Source organism: Rhinatrema bivittatum, chromosome 2 (genome assembly GCF_901001135.1).
Source record: "Rhinatrema bivittatum chromosome 2, aRhiBiv1.1, whole genome shotgun sequence".
NCBI lineage: Eukaryota > Metazoa > Chordata > Amphibia > Gymnophiona > Rhinatrematidae > Rhinatrema > Rhinatrema bivittatum.
The window spans coordinates 243,961,440-243,984,818 of NC_042616.1; the positions used below are offsets into that span (position 1 = coordinate 243,961,440).

General features: G+C 43.7%; 1 protein-coding gene across 3 annotated transcripts in view; it reads left to right on the forward strand.

Annotated features, from left to right (window-relative positions):
- Positions 1–22,868, forward strand: part of ASTE1 (asteroid homolog 1) — a 40,443-nt gene extending 17,575 nt beyond the window's left edge. For all 3 annotated transcript variants that reach the window (XM_029589341.1, XM_029589344.1, XM_029589342.1), the window contains 3 exons: positions 1,745–1,955; positions 18,473–18,668; positions 21,210–22,868. In XM_029589341.1, coding sequence (XP_029445201.1) covers positions 1,745–1,955; positions 18,473–18,668; positions 21,210–21,510 — 708 coding nt within the window. In that variant the 3' untranslated portion in view covers positions 21,511–22,868. The remainder of the gene's footprint in view (positions 1–1,744; positions 1,956–18,472; positions 18,669–21,209) is intronic.
- Positions 22,869–23,379: the final 511 nt, after the last annotated feature.

Here is a 23,379-nt window from a genome sequence, read left to right on the forward strand (position 1 = left end):
TTCATTAGGTCACCATTCTTTCCATTACATGTTATTAGATCTATTTTGATTTTTTATTCCATGATAGCCAGTGATGACTCAGAGATAAAAGCGAAGTAGTGTCCTCGGGTGGTCTCCCAGCAATGTGGTAATAACCTTGAGGAAGTCAGCCAGAAGGGGATAGACAGTTGAGGAAAATGGAGCAGATGATATTAGATGGTTTGTAATGGTAGGGTATGTTAAGGTATCTTCATGTAAAGGTGTCCTTGGGTGGTGTCTTCAGGTGAAGACTTTGTTTTGTCGTCAGTTAAATCAGGTGGTGATCTTAAGTTGAGATTCCATGTGTCTGTGGTGTCTTTAGGTGGTTTAATCAGGATGTGATCTCAGGTGGAGATTGTGGGTTCGCTGGATGGAGGTAAACCAAAATTCACAGCCTCCTCTACCCTCTATAGTGACTGGGGTTGTGGGGTAGTGGCTCTTTCCTCTTTTCCTTCTTACTTCAGGAGGTCAATTGCTGTCTCCAGTCTATTCTCACCTCAGCAATTTAATTGCTATCTCCTCACCCTATTCACTATGAAGCTCAGTAGGTCTCTCCTTCCTCTTCTCACTTAAGCAGATCAATTGCTTTTTCCTGCCTTTTCTCACCTCACCAAGGCAACTAGGTTGCTCTCTCGTCCCTCTTCTCACCTTTAATTTCCTACTCCTTCTCACATAAAAACATGCCATACTGGGTCAGACCAAGGGTCCATCAAGCCCAGCATCCTGTTTCCAACAGTGGCCAATCCAGACTATAAGTACCTAGCAAGTACCCAAAAACTAAATCTATCCCATGCTACTGATGCTAGTAATAGCAGTGGCTATTTTCTAAGTCAACTTGATTAATAGCAGGTAATGAACTTCTCCAATCCTTTTTTAAACCCAGCTACACTAACCGCATCCCCTGGCAACAAAATCCAGAGTTTAATTGTGCATTGACTGAAAAAGAACTTTCTCCGATTAGTTTTAAATGTTTTACATGCTAAATTCATGGAATGCCGCCTAATCCTTCTATTATTCGAAAGAGTAAATAACTGATTCACATTTACCCGTTCTAGACCTCTCATGATTTTAAACACCTCTATCATATCCCCCCTCAGCCGTTTCTTCTCCAAGCTGAACAGTCCTAACCTCTTTAGTCTTTCCTCATAGGGGAGTTGTTCCATCCCCTTTATCATTTTGGTTGCCCTTCTCTGTATCTTCTCCATCACAATTATATTTTTTTTGAGATGCGGCGACCAGAATTGTACACAATATTCAAGGTGCGGTCTCACCATGGAGCGATACGGAGGCATTATGTCATTTTCCGTTTTATTCACCATTCCCTTTCTAATAATTCCTAACATTCTGTTTGCTTTTTTGACTGCTGCAGCACACTGAGCCGATGATTTCACCTCTTCTCTCCTTCCTCTTCTTGCTTCTTCTCTCCTCGCTCTTCTCACTTCTACACTCCTCACTTCTCTCTTTTCACCTCTTCTCTCTTCCCTCTTTTCACAACAGCAGCAGCAACCGAGGCCGCCGAAGCACCCGATCTCCTGCCCTCTCTCTACCCTCAGCGGCCTAGCTCACAGCTGTCTCAGAACGTGAGGTACACTGTACACAATCTTTTTCTCTCAGCAGCCTCAAGCTGAATTACAACTGAACTAAAGATAACATAAAATTACTAACTTTTAATAATTGATGGCAAAGAAGCCTTTTATATGAAACAGTCTTATTGATTTCCTGCCAGGTCTCTCTTGCAGAACGTTTGCAGCTGCTGCTAGAACCCCTGCAAGTGGAAGCCATCGTCCTGGAAACTTTCCCTGATCCCCTGCGTCTCCCTGTTGCTGTGCTATGTTACTGGGTCCGTCACTGTGAACCCAAAGTTAAACTTCACCACTTCCAAGCATTGCTGATGGGAATTATTTGTGGGGAGTTACACAAGCTGACATTCAACCCAGGTAAATATCTTAAAACTAATGACAATTTGAAAACGTCCATCAATTTTACAGTAACTATAAAAATAAAGTTTCTGCAAGAATGATTTTTAGACATCTCTTTTCTTTCAAACATTTACAAAGTTTTATGGTTATATCAAGACTTTCTTAATAGGGTTTATATAATTTTGCCAGGATAAATATTTACTGGTGTTTTAAGCAACGAAAATCTTTGTCTGGCTCCATCAATTAAAATGTCCCTATAAATTCCTAGAATGCTGCTTCCATGGAAGATAAGAGCATGTGTCAAAAGATGTCCTGTGGTTCTTAGCACTAAATTGTCGGGGCCGGGGTGGCCAGTTCACAGTAATTCCCCTCACAGGAGCAGCAGTATAGGGATCAAGAGCAAAGCAGAGCAGGTCTTCGTCTGACCAGCCACCTCCCCCCTTGGGTTGAGCCCGCAGGTTCTGGAGGCTGGCAGGACTTTGCTGGTAGTGCATCAGGAGACAGGAACAAAGCAAGAACGGTACAGAGCAAGGCAAACTGGAACAGGGTGCAAGCAAAACAGGGCCAGGACAAGCAAGATCGAACCAGACAGACAACGGATAGGAGGACCACTGGAACACCTAATACGGAGCAAGAACAAGGCTGGGCACACCCAGGCAAGGAAAGCTACTTGGAGGTCTAAACAGGGAAAAAGCAAGGCAAGAAACACATAGGCAAGGAGGGGCCACTGGGCGGCCTAGACAGAGCAAGAACAAGGTAGAGTACAAGGAATGTGCAAGTACTTAGGCATGGCAAGGTAAGTGTTCAGGTGGCCACAGCAAAGAGCAGAAGCAACTTGAGGTGTTGAGCTGAGAGCGAGGGAGGGTGTGTTATAGGGCTGGCCTTGCATCATGCAGCCTTCCAGGCGAAAGCTAGAGCAGGGCTGAGCATGGCCTAGTGAGGGCCTCTACTGGCAGGAGGGCCACCTAGCAGCTAGTATCCTTACAGCAGCATTGTGATATGCTGTTGCATGTTTCATTTAATGTTTACAAGGAATCCCAGGAAAGGGCGTTGAAAAAATGGAGTCAGCTTTTCTACTGGTCTGGTTTTTGCTTAATTTTTCTTGTTTTCATTTCTACCCAATTAAGACTTCCATCAGTGTTCAAACACATAGAGGTTAAATTTAGAAACACATGTTAAATTAAGCAATATGTAACAATTCCTGTTTTTAAATTAAATTTAAAAAAAGGTTATGTACTATTGCAGACATTACTTGATGCCATGGCTGTAGTTCAGAACATTAAAGATATGAAAGGTTTTATAATGCCGAAAGGAAATACTATATTAGAGCCCCAAAAATGACATTTGGTATTATAAAAGAAAAGATTTTTGGCAGAAGTGATGGAAAAATTTAACTTACCTGATAATTTCCTTTCATCCTTCTACTCCATAGTATAAACATGTGGGTTTACTCTCCCTACAAGCAGATGGAGACAGAGAACGCATCTTTTGCAGTGACATCATTGGCTGCTGTTACCATCGTGCAGCTCTAGAAAATGCCAAAAGCTGTCAAAGTTGTGAAGGATAAAAAAAAAACTGATTTAAAAAAAACAAACTCATAAATAGCATGAAATACATCTAAAAAGGATTCACCTTCAAGAAAATACCAACCACAATTATTTTTGTTAATGAGGAGAAAAAGAAAAGGTAAAAGAACAAGTGATTCTGGAGGAGAGGAGGAGCAGAGGAGATATGATACAGACTTTCAGATACTTGAAAGGTTTTAATGGTGCACGATCAACAACAAACCTTTTCCACTGGAAAGAAACAAATAGAATGACTCAGAATCAATGTCAGGAAATATTTCTTCACGGGGAGGGTGGTGGATGCCTGGAATGCCCTTCCAGAGGAGGTGGTGAAGACGAAAATGGTGAAAGATGGGATAAACACTGTGGATCCCTAAAGGCAAGGGGGAGGGGAATGAAGTAAGAGGCATGGGAGTAACTTGCTGGTGTGGCGGATACTACCCTTAACAAATAAACCTTCATACTGTTGATGCAACTCCATCACTGCTCGCTGCTTCAATGACGGGGAAAAGAGGAACTGGATTCAGACAACAACTAACAAGGACACTGAAGTGTACAGTCTGGGAGTATCTTGCTTGATGAAGCGGTTACTACCATTAACCAAAATGCCTGATATTACACTTCTGATGCAACTCCAACATTACTTTCTGCTTCAACAGCAGGGGGGGAAAGGAAATTGGACTCAAACAGTATCCAACAAGATCCCTGACCTTGGCAGTTTGAGTAACTGATAAGTATGGGAAACTGATAATTATGAGAGCTTGCTGGGCAGACTGGATGCGCCATTAGGTCTTTTTCTGCCATCACTTCTATGTTTTCTATGATTAAGTTTAAATTTGAGATATTTAACTCAGAAAGCTCCCTAATGAGTAATGGCGTCTGCAGCTTCTTCATCCACAATCAGTTGCCGATAGGCTTGTGCAAGGTCAAGTTTTGCAAAGCCTTTTCCTTGAGCAAGTGTGGGGGAATAGATTAAATAACAGTAGGCATGGGGTATAAGTGATCTTTAAGTGCCTTGTTAACAGTGCACTTATCTCCACAGTTCCTCACATTTTCAATTTGCTTTAGCACTGGCCAGTGCTGGTGTAACCATTAGGTGAGCTAGGTGGCCGGCTAAAGCACCAGCATTTTTGGGGCAGCACCGACACAGAGTCAGCAGCTGCCTCCAAACCCCCCCCCCCTCCCCCGCCCCTCTTTTCCTGTGTGGAACAGAAAAAAACACTCCAGTCTCTCTCTTCACTCTTTTCTTTCCTGCTCGAGCCCACCCAGAACATAAACAAAAAATACAAGATGTAAGCCCCTCCCATTTCCCACACCCTTCTCTCCCTCCCAGTAGGCCAGCATGGACTGAAAAAACAAAAAAAACAATGGCTGCTAGGTCCTGTCTCTGCCATCCCAACAGACCCTGCTCCAGGCCACTGCACAAAAAGCTGGTGATCATAGCCGTTACCTCCTCTCTCCCTCCCTCTCTTTCAAACTAAGAGCTGAGCAGTGGGGGAACCACTGCCTTCTCCTTCTGCTAAATAGGACCCGGATAGGGCAGAAAAGAGGAATAGCCACTGCAGAAAGGGGTGAATGGAAATCATGCCTTGAGTGTCAGCCCAAAATCTATGATCCAATGCTCCCTCAAGGACCCTACAGCATTCCCATTCCTCACATTGGTTCCTTTTGTAGGGACCCACCGGGTAGAAATCCGTTTCTTGAGCTTCCCCAGGCCAGTTTCCTCTGCAGAGTCCTACTACCAACAGCGCTGCAATATGGGCTAAAAGCACATCTGAGGCTGGAATAGCTCTGGTTTTCCCCTCCAGTACCGTCACTTACAGGTAGCAATCCGCTGCTGCGTGGTTTGTCTCCAGCAGAAGTAATTATATATAAGGCAGTTCAAAGCTGGCTGCCCCTGTCCCAGCTCAGTTACTTCTCTGTATTTGGGAAGGATTGCCATCGCCCCCCTTTGTAGGAAACCCAAAAGCTGAATTACTCACTTTCCAGATTTCAGCTGTTCCTACTCCTGCTGCAATCCAGTTCGGGACTTTGTCTGCTGTTAGATGCCAGAAGCTTCCACTCCTTCCTCCCCCATGCTGTCCTCCTTCATTTGGTTTCCCCACCAGCTTTGTATAGCCAGTAGCTCTTTAATCATGTTCCTGGCCTTGCACAATCTCTTTCCCTCAGCCCTGTGGTTCTTTGGCAGTTGTAGTTCTCTCTGCCCCCACCTCTAGATCTGCCTACAACTGCTTCCTCTTTCCCTTTACTCCCCTTTAATCTGAGTAATGGGATGTACTTTATTAACAGGAAGCCTGAGGAGGGAGGGCTGCTGCAGGATCCTTGAGCAAATACAGACCACAGGTCCCATGCTGGGATGTGAGATAGGGGTAAGAGACAGAAGGTGGGAAGAGGCTGAAGAATGAATGAGAGAGGGAGAGGAATGGGAGGACTGGGGAAGACTGGACAGTGGGAGCTGGAAAGTTGGCAAGAGATGAAAAGAGAGATTGAGGATTGGGAGAGACTGATATTAAGAGAGAAAAAGGTGGGAGAAAACTATAGATGGGAAGGGTACAAAACAATAATAGATTTGGAAAAATGGTGAGGAGGGAGAGGTAAAGAGATTGTTTAAGAATATGAGAGGAGTCACTGGAACCAGAGATACACAAAATAAAACTGCACAGGTTCAACTTCTCAGGAGTGTCTTGCACTGGTGTAGAAGATTCAAGGAAAAGAAATTTATCAGGCAAGTTAAATTTCTCCTTCCTTATTGTCATAATCCACTATGTTGATGGGAGGAGCAATCAGATAGGAGTAGCAATCTGATGTATTCTGTAGGCGGAGATAGTAGTGGCTGGATCCTTGGGCTGGTGGCAGATGACCACGCCCCCAGGAAAAGATCCCGAGAGGGACCACAGGCTAGGCTTAGAGTATGGAGACAGACACACACTAGTTCTTTTATTAAATAGGTCTTGAACCCACCAGAGGTGGCAGTAGTGAGCTGAAGTGCCCAGCAGGGCTGAAGTCCCTCAGATACTGGAACAGCGATCCCTGGATGGCTGAACTGTTGAGAAACTGTAGACAGTGAGTAGGCAGGGTATGCAGAGTTCATGAACAGAATTAGATGACAACACTCACATATTGGTCTCAGGGAGCTCAGGAGCTGGAAAGGATAGGCCCTCGAGCCGCGAGTACCTGGTTCCAGGGAAAGCACTGAGAGAGCGATGGTAACTCACAACGATGTAGACAGTGATGGCTTCCAGGCAGAAGAGAATCAGCAGATAGGAATGAGGCCCTCGAGGAGCGAGTACCAGTTCCTGTCTGTAACCTGAAAAGTAAAGAGAGAGCGAGGCCCCCGAGGAGCGGGTACCTCTGGTAAGTCCGAGGAGGCAGAGTAGTGTAGGCAGGGTAACGTGAGTAAACCTTGTCCGAACCCGTCCGAATCTAACCTTTGCTAACTCCGTTAGCGATATCAGAGACCTTTATATATCGGAAGTGGATGACGTCATCTCAGGAAGATGCCCCTGAGGTTCTCGCCCTTGCTGGTACTTAACTTGGAGCGCGCGCGTGCCCTAGGCTTCAGGCAACATGGCGGATCTGCAGTGTCAAGCCGGTCCGGGGACGCCGGAAAGAGACGGCAGGGAGACGCCGCGGCAGCCAGCCGTCCTTCAAACCTGGAGGGAGTCGCCACATAGGTAAAGAGGGCGGAGTGGAGACGTCGGGCAGCGACGGTCGCAACACTTATCATCCTGTTACACCGATTCAGATGTGTGGGAAGTACCCAAGGTCAATTAATCTTAGAGGGAAGAATTTGGGGCTGAAGTTAGCAGCACCAAAAGTTGCATCCTCCATTTCATGTACTTCATCTGTAATGCTTAGTGAATGTATGCAAAGATGACCAGGTGGCCACTTCGCAAATATCTTCTGGGAAAAGGGTTGTCAACTCTGCGCATGAAGAAGCTTGAGCTCGCATTTAGTGAGCCCTTAGAATTTCTGAAGCAATTATTTTTTTAATCCATAGAAACCTAGACATATAAGGGTAGAAAAAGACAATATGGCCTATCTGCTTCACAAGAGTGGGAGCAGAGAGAAGGCTGGAAATTACAGGCCGGTTAGCCTCACCTCAGTGGTGGGAAAATTAGTGGGTTGATAGATACGAGGCAGCATGGATTCACCAGGGGACGGTCCTGTCAGACCAATCTGATTGATTTTTTTGATTGGGTGACTAGAGAATTGGATCAGGTAAGAACGCTCAATGTGATTTAATTAGATTTTAGTAAAGCTTTTGATACGGTCCCACACAGACTCATGAATAAAATGAGAAGTTTGGGAGTGAGCACCAAGGTGGTAGCGTGGATTAAAAACAGGTTGATGGATAGAAGACAGCATGTAATGGCAAATGGAACCTACTCGGAGGAGAGAATGGTGTTAAGTGGAGTGCCACAGGAATCGATGTTGGGACTGGTTCTGTTCAATATTTTTGGGAACGACATTGCGAATGAATCCAGAACCAGTGGGTTATGCACCTCTACCAGAAGATGGAGAAGGAGCAAACCGACGTCACAATATATATACTCCTTCAGTGACATCAGCCTGCCAGTATTCTCTTCAAAAGCAACTGTGGACAGACTAGCAAAAAACAGATTAAAAACAGACAACCAATTCTGTACTCAGGCAACAAGAAACACTGAGCTCAGACAAGGAATGTATTAACACTAGCCTAGGGACTGGATTAACACTTACCAGTAATCCCTGGAAACACATAGCCATGCAGAAGACCATAGCACAATCATTTGGCAGCCGAGGGCAGGAAGCTGGATTTATCTATCTGTCCTAAAGCAAAGGAAATTATCAGGTAAGTTGAAATTTCTCATTTCTTAGCGTCCAGACAGATGAATCCAGAACTAGTCGGAAGTACCCAAGCTTTTCCCGAACAGGGCGGGAGGCTGCCTGTGGTCCAGGCAAAACCACTTGTGCAAAGGCTGCGTCCTCCCGGACCTGCACATCCAGACGATAATACCTGGAAAAGGTGTGTAAGGAGGACCACGTCACAGCTCGGCAACTGTCAACAGGAGACAATCTAACCTCCGCCCATGACACTGCCTGAGCCCTAACCTGATTAGGCAATGGCTTTTCAGTAGCCACATATGCAGCTGTGACCACCTCCTTAATCCAGCAAGCTATTGTAGTACGTGAAGCTGGTTCACTCTGTTTTCCCCCACCATGAAGGACAAACAGGTGATCTGTCTTTCGGAAAGGTTTAGAAACCTCCAGCTACCTCACAACATGTCTCTTGACATCCAAGGGATGCAACAGGCGATATTCTCCACCTTTCTTTCCTTATCCAAGGATGGCAAGGAAATGGACTGATTCAAGTGAAAATCCGAGACTACTTTAGGCAAGAAAGATGGAAGAGTATGCAGCTGTAATGGTCTAGAGTCACCTGATGGAACAGCACCTGGCAAGACAAGGCCTGCAGCTTGGAAATTTGACGTGCAGAACATATCACCACCAGAAACACCATTTTCAAGGTCAGTAATCTCAATGAAAGGCTAGGTAACTATCGAAACGTAGGGCCCATAAGACTCCACAAGGGTACCAATAACAGCAAGGGAGGACGAAGATATTTCACTCTTCAAGAAACGAGCCACATCAGGATGAGATAAGGATTCACCATTCACCTGGCCCCTGAAACAGGCAAGAGCCGCTACCTGTACCTTCAAGGAATTAAGGGCCAACCCTTTATTCAACCCAGCCTGAAAAAAATTCCAAAGTGAGCAGGATCCTAACTGAATGAGGAAGCACTTCTCTATCTTCACACCAAGCCTCAATTGGCAAACCCTCACATAGGCTAAGGAAGTGGAGAACTTTCATGCTCGTAGCAAGGTGGCAATTACAGCAGTATAATATCCACGCTTCAACAAGCAAGCCCTCTCAAAGGCCATACCGTAAGACAAAACAGAGTCTGATCTTCATGAAGGACAGGCCCTTGCTGCAACAGATTCCTATGCAGCGGAAGACGAATGGGGGTTTCTTCGAGGAGTCTTCGCAGATCTGCATACCATGGTCTTCTGGGCCAATCTGGTATGACCAGAAGCACCTTCCCACTGTAGCCTTCGATCCTTCAAACTATTCTTCCCAACATGGGCCACAGGGGAAAGGCATACAGCAGCCTATTTTCAAGCCAGACCTGCTTGAGAGCTTCGATACCCAAGGACTTCAGATCTCTCCTGTGACTGAAGAATCAAGGAACGTTCGCATTGTGAGAAGTCGCCAGCAGGTCTAGAAGGGGAAGGCCTCAGCAATCCACTATCAGCTGGAATGCCTCGTCTGACAGTACCCATTCTCCTGGGTCCAGACTCTCCCTGCTGAGAAAGTCTGCTCTTACATTGTCATCTCCTGAAGATGCACTTCCACCTAATTCCATAAGTTGGTCTATTTCCTGCGATACTTGCTGGCAATTGGTTCCTCCCTGCCAATTGATGTAAATCACCATTGTTGCGTTGTCCAACATTATTCTGACTGTTCAACTCTACAGCCTGCGGCTGAACTGCAAGCACACCAACTGGATCGCTCGGGCTTCCAGTTGATTGATGTTCCAGAGAGACTCCTCTGTATTCCAGTGCCCTTGCACCATTAGTTCCTGACAGTGAGCTCCCCATCCTTGGAGACTCACATCTGTCGTGAGAACCAACCAGTCTGGAGATGTCAGGGAAACTCCCTTTCTCAGATCTGCTTGCAACCACCATTGGAGGTCAGAGCAGACTTCCATTGGCAGGTTGAGCCGAATCGAATAATCCTGATACTGCAGGTTCCATTGAGACAGCAGGGTATGCTGAAATGGATGCCATTGCGCCCTCATCCACAGCACCATTTCCAGGATTGTCGCAATCAACCCAAGTACCTGTAGATAGGACCACACTGTCAGGCGTATAGTGCTCACCAAAAGCCGCATCTGGAAGAAAAACCTTGCCCTGCTTCATGTCAAATCACATACCCAGATAATCCAATGACTGAGATGGCTGAAGATTGCTCTTGGCAAGGTTCACCACCCAACTGAGTCACCAGAAGGCTCTCTTCCAGAGACTTGACCCAAATCAACCAGTCATCTAAATATGGGTGTACAAGGATTCCATCCTTTTACATCTCTGCCGCCACCACCACCATAACCTTGGAAGAGGCTCTGGGAGCAGTGGCTAGACCAAAAGGCAGCACCTGAAACTGATAATTGCACGGTAAAACGCAGAAAACATTGGTGCTCCAGGCAGGTAGGAATATGGAGGTATTCCTTGGACAGATCCAAGGAAGTCAGAAATTCCCCCGACTCTACGACCATTATTCACTGAGCAATGTTTCTATACAAAAAGGTCAACCACGAATGACGGTTGAACCTTTTGAGATCCAGGATGGGGCGAAAGCAGCTCTCCTTCTTGGGCACAACAAAATAGATGGAATATCGACCTGTATTTTTTTTAACATGTGGCTACTGGAACCAAAACCCTCAAACTAAAGAGCCTTGACGGTGTACACTCCACTGCCTACTTCTTCTGCGAGGAGTGGCAGAGAGACATCATGAAAATGTCCCAAGGAACACTGTGAAACTACTGCACATATCCTTCTCATATCACTTCCAGCACCTATCGATTCAACGTGATCTCAACTCACCTCTGATAATAGAGAGAGAGGCGTCCCCCATCTCTTTTTCCCGGGGATAGGTCAGCAAACCATTGGGAGATTGCACTACCCAAGCCCCCGCCTTACCTGCGCTGTCTGGGATGAAAGGACCGAGATCTGCCCAAAGGCCAAGTCCTCTGAAAGGTTATCCCTCTGTAAAGACGAAAATGCTTGGAACCTCTGAAACAACCCCTTGTACCAAAGGATAAGAAGCAGCAACTGCTTCTTATCCTTCAGCAACCAAGGAACCGGAGATTCGATCCACTTACTGGCCAGCTTCTCCAATTCACTTCCAAACAAGAGTGAACCTTAAAAGGCAATGTCGTAAGGTTAGCCTTGGCTGTCGCATCAGCTGACCAATTTCTCAGCCATAATTGGGATCTGGTTGCTATTACTGAAGCCACTCCTCTGGCCAAGGTGCGAACCAAATCGCAGCTCACATCTGCTAAGAGGGTGGTGGCAGGTTCCATTACTGCCCTGGAAGTCACTCCAAAGTCATCAACCTCCTGCAAGAGCAGCAAACAAGAGCGAGCCATCAGGAAACAACAGGAAGCTATCTGCAAGGTCACTTCCACTGCTTCAGATGCTTGCTTAAGGATGGCCTCAATTCTCCTATCAATCACATCCTTCAAGGCAACTCTTCCCTCTACAGGAATAGTCGTCCACGTACAGACGGCACAGACAAGCAATTCCACTTTTGGGAAATGCAGATGCTCTCTCGCCACTGGATCCAGGGGCTATAGGCCTTGCAAGGTCCAACCCCCTTTAAAAATTTGCCTCCAGGGCATCCCATTCAAGATCAATTTTTGAATGGCCTCCATAACCGGGAAAAAACAAGCTTTACGCAAAGAAACCAAAATGGGATTTTTCTTTGGCTCAGACGTAGTATCTGCTCCAGGGACTCCCAGCATCTTCAACGTCTGGGAAATCACAACAAACAAATAAATAAATAAATCTCTGTGAAAGAACAGTCACATAGTCATATACAGTTCTAATCCTGGAGGAATTTCCCCCTCATCAGTGCCCACCGGATTCCTGTCAGGAACACCTGCCGCTTGAGGTATACTTTGGCATTTAAATGCAGTACCAGAAGAGGGAGAGGCCACCCGCCTGAGGATCTGAGCGGACAGGATTGGGCAGGGCTGAGGACTGTGCCTGATGAAAGGATTGCAATCCCTGAAAAAATTCTGCCCAAGAAAAGACAGAAGGATCCATGCCAAAAACAGAAGGCACTTGAGCAGTGCCCACTGAACCGCCATCCCCTACTGAGGAACCAGAGAAAGGAGTTCCACTATCAGGCATTTCTCCTGACACATCTTTACCCATAACCTCATCAGGCTGGGAAGAACCAGGCTTAGTAAAATCAGAGGAAGACAATTCTCCCTGAGCCTCAAAACAGCACTGGCACAAGTTAGAGGGCACCTCAGTCTGAAACACCAAAATATGACAAGTGGCGCACAAGGCAAGACGCTTAGGCTTCTTAGGCATAGGCGCCATTATAAATTTTGTTTTTATATATATATATATATATGCATCCAAAATTTAGGCGTCTAAGAGCTAGGCGTCCAAAAACTAGGCACTGCTCAACTTAAGCGCACACAAACATACGCCTGAATGTGCGCACAGGATAAGTGCGCGTCCAAGCCGAGTGCTGCATAATCTGGACACCCAAGCCAACTCTCAGCTAAGCATCCAAAACCTAGACGCACCACTAAAAACTACATCCTCTAGAGGGCAACTGAATGCAAAGGCAAAAACATGTGAAAACTGTTGCAGCCTACTACGAGGCCTGCAGTGAAAAAGCCTCAGAGTGGGGCTCCCTCAGGGCAGGATGAACGTCGGAATGGCGCATCGAGCTAGGAGACCAGGAAGGGGAATACCTGAAGAACCCTCCTTCACTGTCTCTGTAAGGTATCCCTCTGTATTTATTTACTTATTTTTAACTCACCTGAGCTCAGCCCTTCCTGGCTGAGTATAGAGATGGTCTCAGGGAGGTGAGGGGGGGGAATGCCAGCTGGAATGCCAGCTGGACTTAGCTGTCAGACCAAGGCTCACCTCTGAGGGATCACAGAAATCACCTCAGGAATTTTCAACTGGGGGAGGGGCCATCACCACAGGAGAGCGGGGCAATCAATTTTCCTTTTAAATTCTCCTTCTAAAATCTGAAGCAATCCCGTGCACATCCACCATCTGCTGGAGACAGAGAATAGTGGCAGGCTGATGTTCCTGCAGGAGTATATATACTGTGACGTCAGTTTGCTTCATCTCCATCTGCTGGTAGAGGTGCATAATCCATTGGTTCTGGATTCATTTGTCTGGACACTAAGAAAGTTTATTTTGGTGGACAGAAGCCAGGACAATAAAACATTATCAAATTCTCCCACCCACCCACACAGCAGAATCCCCTTCTCTACCCACATCTCCTGCCTAACATGCCCCTGTCTCTCTTCTCCCACCCCACCAAGAACCCTTCCCAGCCCATTTCCCCTCCACACACACTTTAACAGCATTCATCCTTAACGGTGGTGGATCCAGGCTTCTCTCTCCCTCGGCAGCATGCTTACTGAGTCTTCCATGCTCTGCAACACTGCACTTCTGCTTTTATGCAGGGCCAGGGAGCCTGCTGGAAAGTGCTTCTGGTGGACAGGGCCTGCTTGAAATGTATTCATGCCATGAGACAACAGGCACTTTTGGCTGTTTGGGAGGCAGGACTTGAAACATAGCGGCACTGGAGGATGGGACTTGAAACACAGCATGTGCTTTGGCTCATGCTGGCTTCCTGCAGTGGCTGGAGGCCTTGAAATGCTCATCTGCAGCTCTTTAATCATCCTAAAGTTAGAGTGAACATCGGTTAAACCAAATGTCACCTTGGAAAAATCCAAGCATTTATGGGTGAAAATCGGTTTAAACTGAAAACAAAGGACCCTACTTATACAGAAATTGTCACCTGTTGTCTTCTTTCTGCGATCTCCACCTAGGCAAAGAAGCCTTGGAAGCTGCTTCACCCTTACGTAACCCTCCAATGTCAGATTTCTGGAATGGATTGATCACCTCTAAGTATCTAATAGAATTCAACAGATGTATAACAACCAGAGAGATTTATTTTTACCATGACATTCCTCCCATGAGAATTTTGAGAGAGCAATTGATTGGTTTAAGGGGAAAAAAAAAGAGATCACTTTTGGTAAAAAGGAATGGCCTGGATGAAGGGAAACAATCAGCCAAAAAAAAAAAGAATCTCTATATGACAAAGCTTTCAATTCTGAGATCTACCTGGCAGAACAAATAACAATCAGAAAAACTGTCTGTAGGGACAGATCTTTTAGAAAAGCTGTCTTAAAAGGTTCAAATGGCAGACCTACTAAAACTCAAAAGGAATAGATTAAGTTCTCAGCAAGAAGCCAGAGATCTGAAAGGGGGTTGCACATGCTTAACTCCCCCGGTAGAAGATGGGGTGCGATGGAAACTTATTGGACTGTGCCCCGTAATATGAAATAGCTGCAGGTTGCAGCTTTAGAGAGTTTAAAGCCAGAGCTTTATCCAACCCTCTCTAGAGGATAGGATGTTATAAATGTCCGAACACCAAGGAGAAACAGACCATTCTTTGCAGGATGCCTCAACAGACGCCAGACATGAACATAAGCCAGCAATGTGGCGTTCTTGTGGACTTTCAATAAAGTTGAAACTACAGAGGAGGAATATTCTTTTCTGCATAACCATAACCTCTCAAGAGCCAGGCCATTAGATAAAATGGAATCGTATCCCCCATGAGATTCAAACCCTATATTCAGAGCCTGGAAGGGCTTGAGGAAATGATTACAAAAGGCAGCAAAGTGACCCACAGAGCTGTAAAAAACAAACAAAAAAAAAGCTCTAAATACTCAATCAGAAAGAGAATAAACCCAGACCTAGGAAACAAATATTCTGCTGCACCAAAACAGTATGTCCTGCCTTCAACTGGAGACACTGGCTTTTGCAGATGCTGTACCATGGTAACAAGCATTAATGATGTCACAGAAAAAAGTGTGTCCTCTGGCTCTATCAGCTGGGGGGGGGGGGGGGGGGGGGTAAACCCACAGGTCTGGACTGGTGTAGCAGAATGATAGGGAAACATTGCTTTGGTTAATAACTGTTTCATGATGCAAGCTTTTGTGGCAGTTGAGGTCTCATTCTCAGGACATGTCAAAGTTTCTAGCTTTAAAGGTTTTAATTTAGTTTATTTAGAACATAAGAACAAAAGACTTGCCATAGTGGGTCAGACCAAAGGTCCATCAAGCCCAGTATCCTGTTTCCAACAGATGCCAAGCCAGGTCACAAGTACCTGGCAGGATCCCAAGGGGTAGACATGCCATGCTGCTTATTCCAGGGATAAGAAGTGGCTTTCTGGAACTCCACCTTAATAGTTTATTGACTTTTCCTCCAGGAACTTGTCCAAACCATTTTTTTAAATGTAGCTACATTAATAGTTTTCATCAGATCCTCTGGTAATGAATTCCAGAACTTAATTATGCGTTGAATAAAACAATATTTTCTCTTATTAGTTTTAAGTGTATTACCTAGTAACTTCATTGTGTGTTCCTTAGTCTTTGTTCTTTTTGAAAGAGTAAACAACCAATTAACATTTACTCATTCCACTCCACTCATTATTTTATAGACCTCTATCATATCTCACCTCAGCCATCTCTTCTCCAAGCTGAAGAGTCCTAAACTCATTATCCTTTCCTCATAGGGGCTGGTTCCATCCCCTTTATCATTTTGGTTGTCCTTCTCTGTACCTTTTCTAATTCTGATATGTTTATTTTAAGATGTGACAGAACTGCACACAATATTCAAGCTGAGGTCGCACCATGGAGCAATACAGAGGCATTATGATATTTTCTGTTTTATTCTCCATTCCTTTCCTAATAATTTAATTTGATGACGCTTTATTTATTTATTTATTTATTTTACAGTCAAAGTGATATGCAGTAAAAGTCAAATAAATAAAAAGTAAAGCTAGCAGATAAAACAAAAATAAGTCCATGGCAAATAAAACAGATACAAAACTTAACTAAAACAAACACTCCAAATTACCAGTAGAACAAAATATTAATCACCATTAAAAGTTCTGCTCCAAAACAAAATCAAAATTTGAAATTAAAAGAAGAAAAATAACCTGATTAAATCAAGTTTCAAATACTTGATTTAATCTAACCAGGGAAGAACGCAAGCTGTTAGCCCAACTGATACATGCAGCTCATTCTACTATAGCTTCATTGTGGAAATCTATCCTTTTGCTATCACATTGGCAAAGACAAACACAGGACATTGCAATTACAGAAAAGCTGACATTTGTTGAATCAAAAATCCATTATGTATGACAAAATATGGGGCCCCTATTGGGCCATCCAACAGACATAATGAGTCTGATGCAATCTCTGGTTAGCATGTGAGATGAGTTCAATATTGGCTTTTATTCCTTTTGCGTTGTAGCTGTCTACCTGACCATATGTTCACGTGATAGTCATTAGAGTTTAGGCCTGCTAATGTAACTATATTTTTAGCTGAGCAATTTGACTACTGCTATCCCACTCTGGTATAGTCATGCAGAGGGCAATCCTAGTATGTACATTAGAAACTTTCTTGTGGTATGCTTAGGTATATGTACACGTCTTGTATTATATATGCTGGTTGGATAAATAAAAAGTTACAAAAAACAAATAGGTCTTAAGGTCTTTATTTATTTAAAATATTTATGTTCCACATATAACTTTTGTTATGCTAAGTAGATCACAGTTAAAACATGGACAGCGATATAAAAACAAACATATTCTAAAATAAAACATCAACCCTTAAGGTTTTCCATTATATCTTGAAATGCTTTGATAAATAGAGTTGTTTTCAAAACCTTCTGTAATAATTTGTAATTGGACAATGCCCGAATCTCAGCTGTTAAAGTATCCCCTAAAGATATCCATTGCCTAGTGTCCTGATAATGCACTGCCTTTACCAAAGGTACCTCCAAATAATGCCCATTAGATTGTCACACTCGTTTAGGAGTATAAACCTTGAAAAGATTAACTAAAAAACTTGGGGCTTTCCCTTGTAATGATTTAAACACAAAATTTATAATTTAAATTTGACCCTTTGCTTTATGGATAACAAATGGAGCTGATATAGAATTGGAGTAATATGCTCACAATGAAAATATTGCATTCTTTCCCCATGCATAAAGAAAAAGGCAAGGTATTCCACGGATTTGGCACTAGATAGGAAACGCACATTTCTTGTGTGCTCAAGATGGATCTCGCATGGAGAGGGGAGACGAATTCCAGTTGTGATGAATGTAATGACCTGGCCTGCTGATACGGAATTAAAAGGCATACCAAACAAAATAGGGATCCCCCCGCCTAAGTGCTTTAAAAGTGAAGCAGCTTATGTTAAAATGAATCTGACTAGTAATAGGAAGCCAGTGAAGATCTTGCAAAGAGGTGTGATGTGACTGAACTACTTTTTCCCCAAAGATCAGTTTAGCTGCAGTATTCTGCATAACTTGAATGTTAGAAATAAGATATATAAAATTGCAATAATCCAAACAATTTACAATCTGTAGTGAGGGATTTGAGATTATGTGCTTCAAGATAAGGGTTGTCTACAAATTAATCCAAGAAAACAGAAGATGTGATAAAGGCTTCTACTCTAGGATAGGAAAGTGTGGGGTTGTCTCTTTAAAGAATGATAGGTGAAACTGTGAGATCTGATTCAGCAGACTTTGTTGCCTGTACAGTAGCTTGGCTATAGCAGTAAAAGACAACAAAACAAGAGCATAAGAAAAGGCAAACAAAAGGAAGCACTCCCTGCCTACCTGATGTCGTCACTTTCTCTGTTGGACTTCCGGCAGTTTGATGGCCACTGGTTCTTAGTCTTAAATTTGCTGAGTGTGTGCTGAGGCTTTTTGCAGCTTGGGGTTCTGTATTGTCAGTCTCCTAGGGCCTTCAGGTTATTCCTCAAGATTCCTGATTTGATCTGCTGCTGATCCAGGCTCCTCTTCTCCCTGAGCTGTTACTCTGTCCTCAGACACTGCCCAGTAAGTCATCTGTAATTCCAGACTGCTTAAGAGAGGATGTCAGGGGTAGCCTGGTATGGCCTCCTAAGTGAGGTAGACCCGCTTGGGAAATATACTCATTTATAGACTAATATCATCTCTACCTAACTACATGGCAGGTTTGCTTTTAAGAAATATAATGGAACAGTAAAGAATTGATATGCAAGCAGATTGTCTATGACTGCACGGAAAGCTCCAGTAATGCCGCTGTTTATTTTTCTTTCATGATCTAGATCCTGGGGATTCGGATGGTGAGAATGCCAGGCTCATTTATGACCATTTTCTGAAATTGAAGGCCAGGAAGTTGCAGAATAAAGGGCTGGATCTTGATACCATCCATATTTTCTGCCAGTGGCAGTGCTGCCTCCAAATGACGCTGTACCTCAACCAGCTACTCTCTTACCCTCTAGCAGAACCCGACCTAACTCGGTAAGAAGTATAACTGCTACAGGCTAGAAAGCAAAGTATTTTGGGCACACATCTTAAATGTGCCTGAAAACTAGTCTCCCTTGTATCTACAATGTTACTTTCTGTTTATGTTCAGTGAAAACAGGACAGCTGTGTGCCAAATTGTTTACAGTCTATTTGCTTTTCAGGCACCCAAAAAAATGTTATTCATTGAAAGCATAGATTGCTTTAGCAACACTTATTATAGAAACATAGAAATGACGGCAGAAGATGACCAAACGGCCCATCCTGTCTGCCCAGCAAGCTTTCGCACTTTTTTTTTTCTCACATACTTATCTGTTTCTGTTGGCTCTTAGTAACCTTTTTTATTCTATTTCCCTTCCACCCCCGCCATTAATGTAGAGAGCAGTGTTGGAACTGCATCTAAGTGAAATAGCTTAATTTAGTTAGGGGTATTAACCACCACAATAAGCAAGCTGCACCCATGCTTATCTGTTTATTCAGACTGTAATTCAGTCCTTGTTGATTGTTGCCTGAATATAGATCCACCTTTCTTCATTCCCCCCTGCCATAGAATCAGAGAGCCAAGCTGGATATGCATTGCAAGTGAAGTATCAGTCCTGCTGATAAATTATTACATTTAATGACTAGCTAATTATTAATATGGGAAAACAAGGGCCAGCACTGGCAACTCATAGACGGTACTGTACACTAGCATGCAGGAGACCTGGGGGTCAATTCTGAGGCTCAGTTTGTTTCATGGGCTGGCTTGGACCAGAGATGCTGCTCAATAGCCAGACTCAGGGTGTAGAAGGAGCTGCAGTCTATGGCCCCTGGCCAAGGACTGTCATAGGATGTTATTATAAACTGGGCCTAGTTTCACATGAATGCTTATGACAGCATAACCCAGTACAGGTTTGTTCTAATTGAGCTGGGAGCGCAACAAAAAAAAGTAAAATGACAGCTCCATCTCTCCCAAAAGGTAGAAAACCAAAAGAAATCCATTTATTACATATCTTGGCAATAGCTGACAAGTTCAATATTTAGCAAATAGTGTCATTCAACAAATTTTACTAATTAAAATTTACATTACAAAGGCACAATCATTAAAAAAGAGAAGAGCCTGTTACAGTTAATGGCATTTGACTGTGAAACAATATGGTAATTAGTTATTGGGGCTGATGTAATAAGGTGTGCTGAAGCGTCCGCGGGTTTGTATGCGCGTTTTCTCGTGCAGAGCCCTATATGAGGATGTAATAAGGGTTTTGTGCGCGGGAAAAACACACATTTTTCCTGCGCGAATGCATGCTAACGGCATGCAAAGGAGGCAATTAGCTAATCATAGGCAATGCAGGGAGCTGCGCTAATGCTAGTGCAGGTTTTTTACCACCACAGTCAGGGAATGAGTTAAGTGTCAGCGCCAACTCAGGGGGCCTATGTAGGCGTCCGAGCATCCTGAAAACCACCTAATAAGCGCCTACCTTGGCTACCGAGTGGCCAGCTTAGCTAGGTACTTCTCTGGGCTACCAAGCGGCCAGCATCACTAGGCGCTTTTCTCGGCATCAGAGACTAGCTTAGGTAGGTGCTTCCCTAGGCGCATTTCTCGACATCCAAGCGCCAAGATTTGCGCCTAGCTCAGCGCCTGAGTGGCCAGGTCCATGGCCAGAAGAGCGCCCTAACTCTGCGCCCGAGCAGCAAGATTGGTAATTAGCTAGGTGCCTTTATGGATGCCCAATCGTGTACATTCGTGACCAACTAAGTGCCTAGCTCAGCACCTGAGTGGCAACAGAGCATCCATATTTACTCCTGGCTGAGTGCCTACGTTGGCATCCGAGCATCCAAGTTGGTGCCGAACTGAGCACCTATCTCGCTGCTGTGCCAGTGTGAATTAGCATCCTTGAAAATATTTGCCATGTTTTCTGCAGCAGTTATTTGAAATATTAAAATATTTTCCAATATTTTAATTACTTTTATTTAATAGGGAGACCCGTTCTCTTGCTCACTTTTATGCGCAGATTATTGGCGCAGGTTTTGAGCAGGGATGCGACCGCTTATTACATAGGCCCTTACCGCACTTAGGTACGTGCATTTCTCAGTATGGGCGCGGATTTCTGCATGCAGATCATTTGCAGAATTTGTTTTTTATATCCCGCGGAAGCAACACCTTCAGCTGCACACGGTGATCAAAACCCACGCTCATTACTAGCGCCTATTTTGCCGCAGGTCTTGTTAAATTGGCCCCATTGTATGGAATCAAACTCCAATAGGATTGGCATTGAGAGATGTCAGTAAAACTCAATGCCAGATCCAGGGTTATGGTTTTGCAAACAATATTTTTCTTTCATTGATCAGCTATATTTTGGTGCTGCAGAGACTGTAAGCTAGGGTACATGATTTCCTTATCATTAATTTGATGGATTTATGTAACATGCTCAGAACTGCTTATTTCAAAGTCAAGCCCATTATTATTCATTTTGCCTGCTTTGGGTCTTACGTTTAGATCCACTAAAAGAAGAACATTGATGCCAGATTAATGAGGACCTCTCTTTTTTCCCTTTGTAGGCTTTACAGTGGTACTCTCGTTCATCAGCTGTGCCAACAGTTTAAAGGTGAAGCCTCTGCAGACTATTTGCTTCTTCGCTGTCCAGCAGTGAATCAGCTTTACCATGACCTGGTGGGTGCTGTTATGGCAGCTGTACCCCCTGATTCATTTCAGAAACAGAGCAAGTCCAAGCCTACCAAACCAAAAAAAAGAAATCTAAAAACAAGGAGGGCAGAAAATCCTGGCAGAAGTAGCCTGCTGGAAGTAGAACCCCTGTGTCACGTCAGCAACAAGTTTGAGTCTTTGCTTATAGAAGACTGAACACGAGGCAAAGCTTAATGCTCCCACAACTCATTCTTGAGTGGGTCAGCCCGATCAATGATAAACCAGGGTTGTGCATAGTGCCAAAGTTGCAAACTCCTTGATACTTCCATGGTAAGGTGTGTGTGTTGCCGCAGATTCACTGGACTGGGAAGGCCTTGGATATGCCGCCATAATACAGACAGGATCCCAGTGTGCTTTGTAATCTACCATCAAAGAACTTCAGAAACATGCACACAGCCACCTCTGAACAAAGGATTAGGCTTCTAGGTTAGGAGTTTGAACAGTATATGAAGCAGAACAATGTTATTCAGGTACAACTGGGTGGACTGAAACAGTAAAAGTGGCTTAGCTAAGATTATTTGCAAATTTACAGAAAAAAAAAAAAGCAAGTTTAGAATTAATGGAGTCCCAATTCTCAGTTTCACACTCACCACTCATTCCTGCCTCCTTGTTGCACTTGTACAAGCATTTTGGATATACTATATAACTTAACAATAAGTTCTTGAAAACCTATCCCACTTTATTTTAAAATATTTTTATAGGTGAATTTAGTGTTGATGAAAATTGCCAGTAGTGTAAACGAGGTCCTCAAGCTATTTGAATCTTTCTGTAGAGAATACCAAGAACAGTGTCAAATTGCTATGTGGTTTTAAATGACATGGAGACCTGTCCACTAGGAACACCAAACAACATTTCAGTGGTTAGGATCTTGAGACATAATTGTACTGGTATGTGAAAGACAAAAGGCTCTGTCAGCTTGTGCCACTCACGGAACCCATTAAAATTAGATTAAGGTTTTATAAGCAACTACTATTTGTTCTAGTACAGTGTCTAACTTTAAATAAATTCACAAACTACATTGCTATAGATTTGGTTTGTAATAATATCAAAAGGTTATAAAATAGTTGAGAAAAATTAGGCATTGTGATTTTCAGATAGTATCACATGATCATGGACAGAATAACTTTAATGCACTGCTAACGCATCCTGCTGCAGTAACAAAAGGCTGTGTTTTATCTTCCCGCTACTAAAAGGTCATGTAGCATTGACCACCACTATAAGCTAGACCCAACCAGCTTTGGCACTCATTTATCCAGATTGTTCACTAAGAGTCCAAAGGCTAAAAATGAGATCAAGAATCTATGCCAAACGGATGAGAAAAGGAGAGTGGCTGACAAGCAATGGCATACAAGTCCTGATGAGGGAGCTGTGGAAAAATGAAAGGCCTATCCCGAGGCTCCAGACAACTGCAGAAGTTGGGCAGTTGGTTTTAACCAAGGGAGAAGACCTCACAAATCAACCAGGGGCACTCACCAGCAAAGGACTGCTACTAGAGAAGTACTTAAAAATCTTTAATTCTTCTGAAATCATTGTAAAACCACAGAATACAAGCCTTAATGCCAAACTTATGAATTACAAACCCAATTCATATTTCACTTCCATTTCCTCATTGCATCAGTGAGAATCCAATTACATTTCTATTGATATGTTACGTTCCAATTAAAACTAAACCACTGATATCAGAAAATGAAAAAAACTGCTCAGAACTACAATAGTACATGTGTAATACAGATACTATGCATTAATTATAAAAAATGGAGAAGATCTCAGGTCTGTGATGCACAAAAAGGATACAAAGACTTCAGCAGAAATATCCACTGAGTTTCCTTTTTTGGAAGAGTTCTACACAAATCCCCCCTTGCCCCTTTCCTCCCCAATAGTTTTGCCACAAACTGACTTAAAAAGAAAACAAAAATGGCTCAGATCCTTGTGGTGTTGCAAGAAGTATACAGCAACTGGAGGAGAAAGATCTCTCTGCTCATTGATTGAAAGGTTTGCTTACTGCTTTCACACTGGCTTGAATAA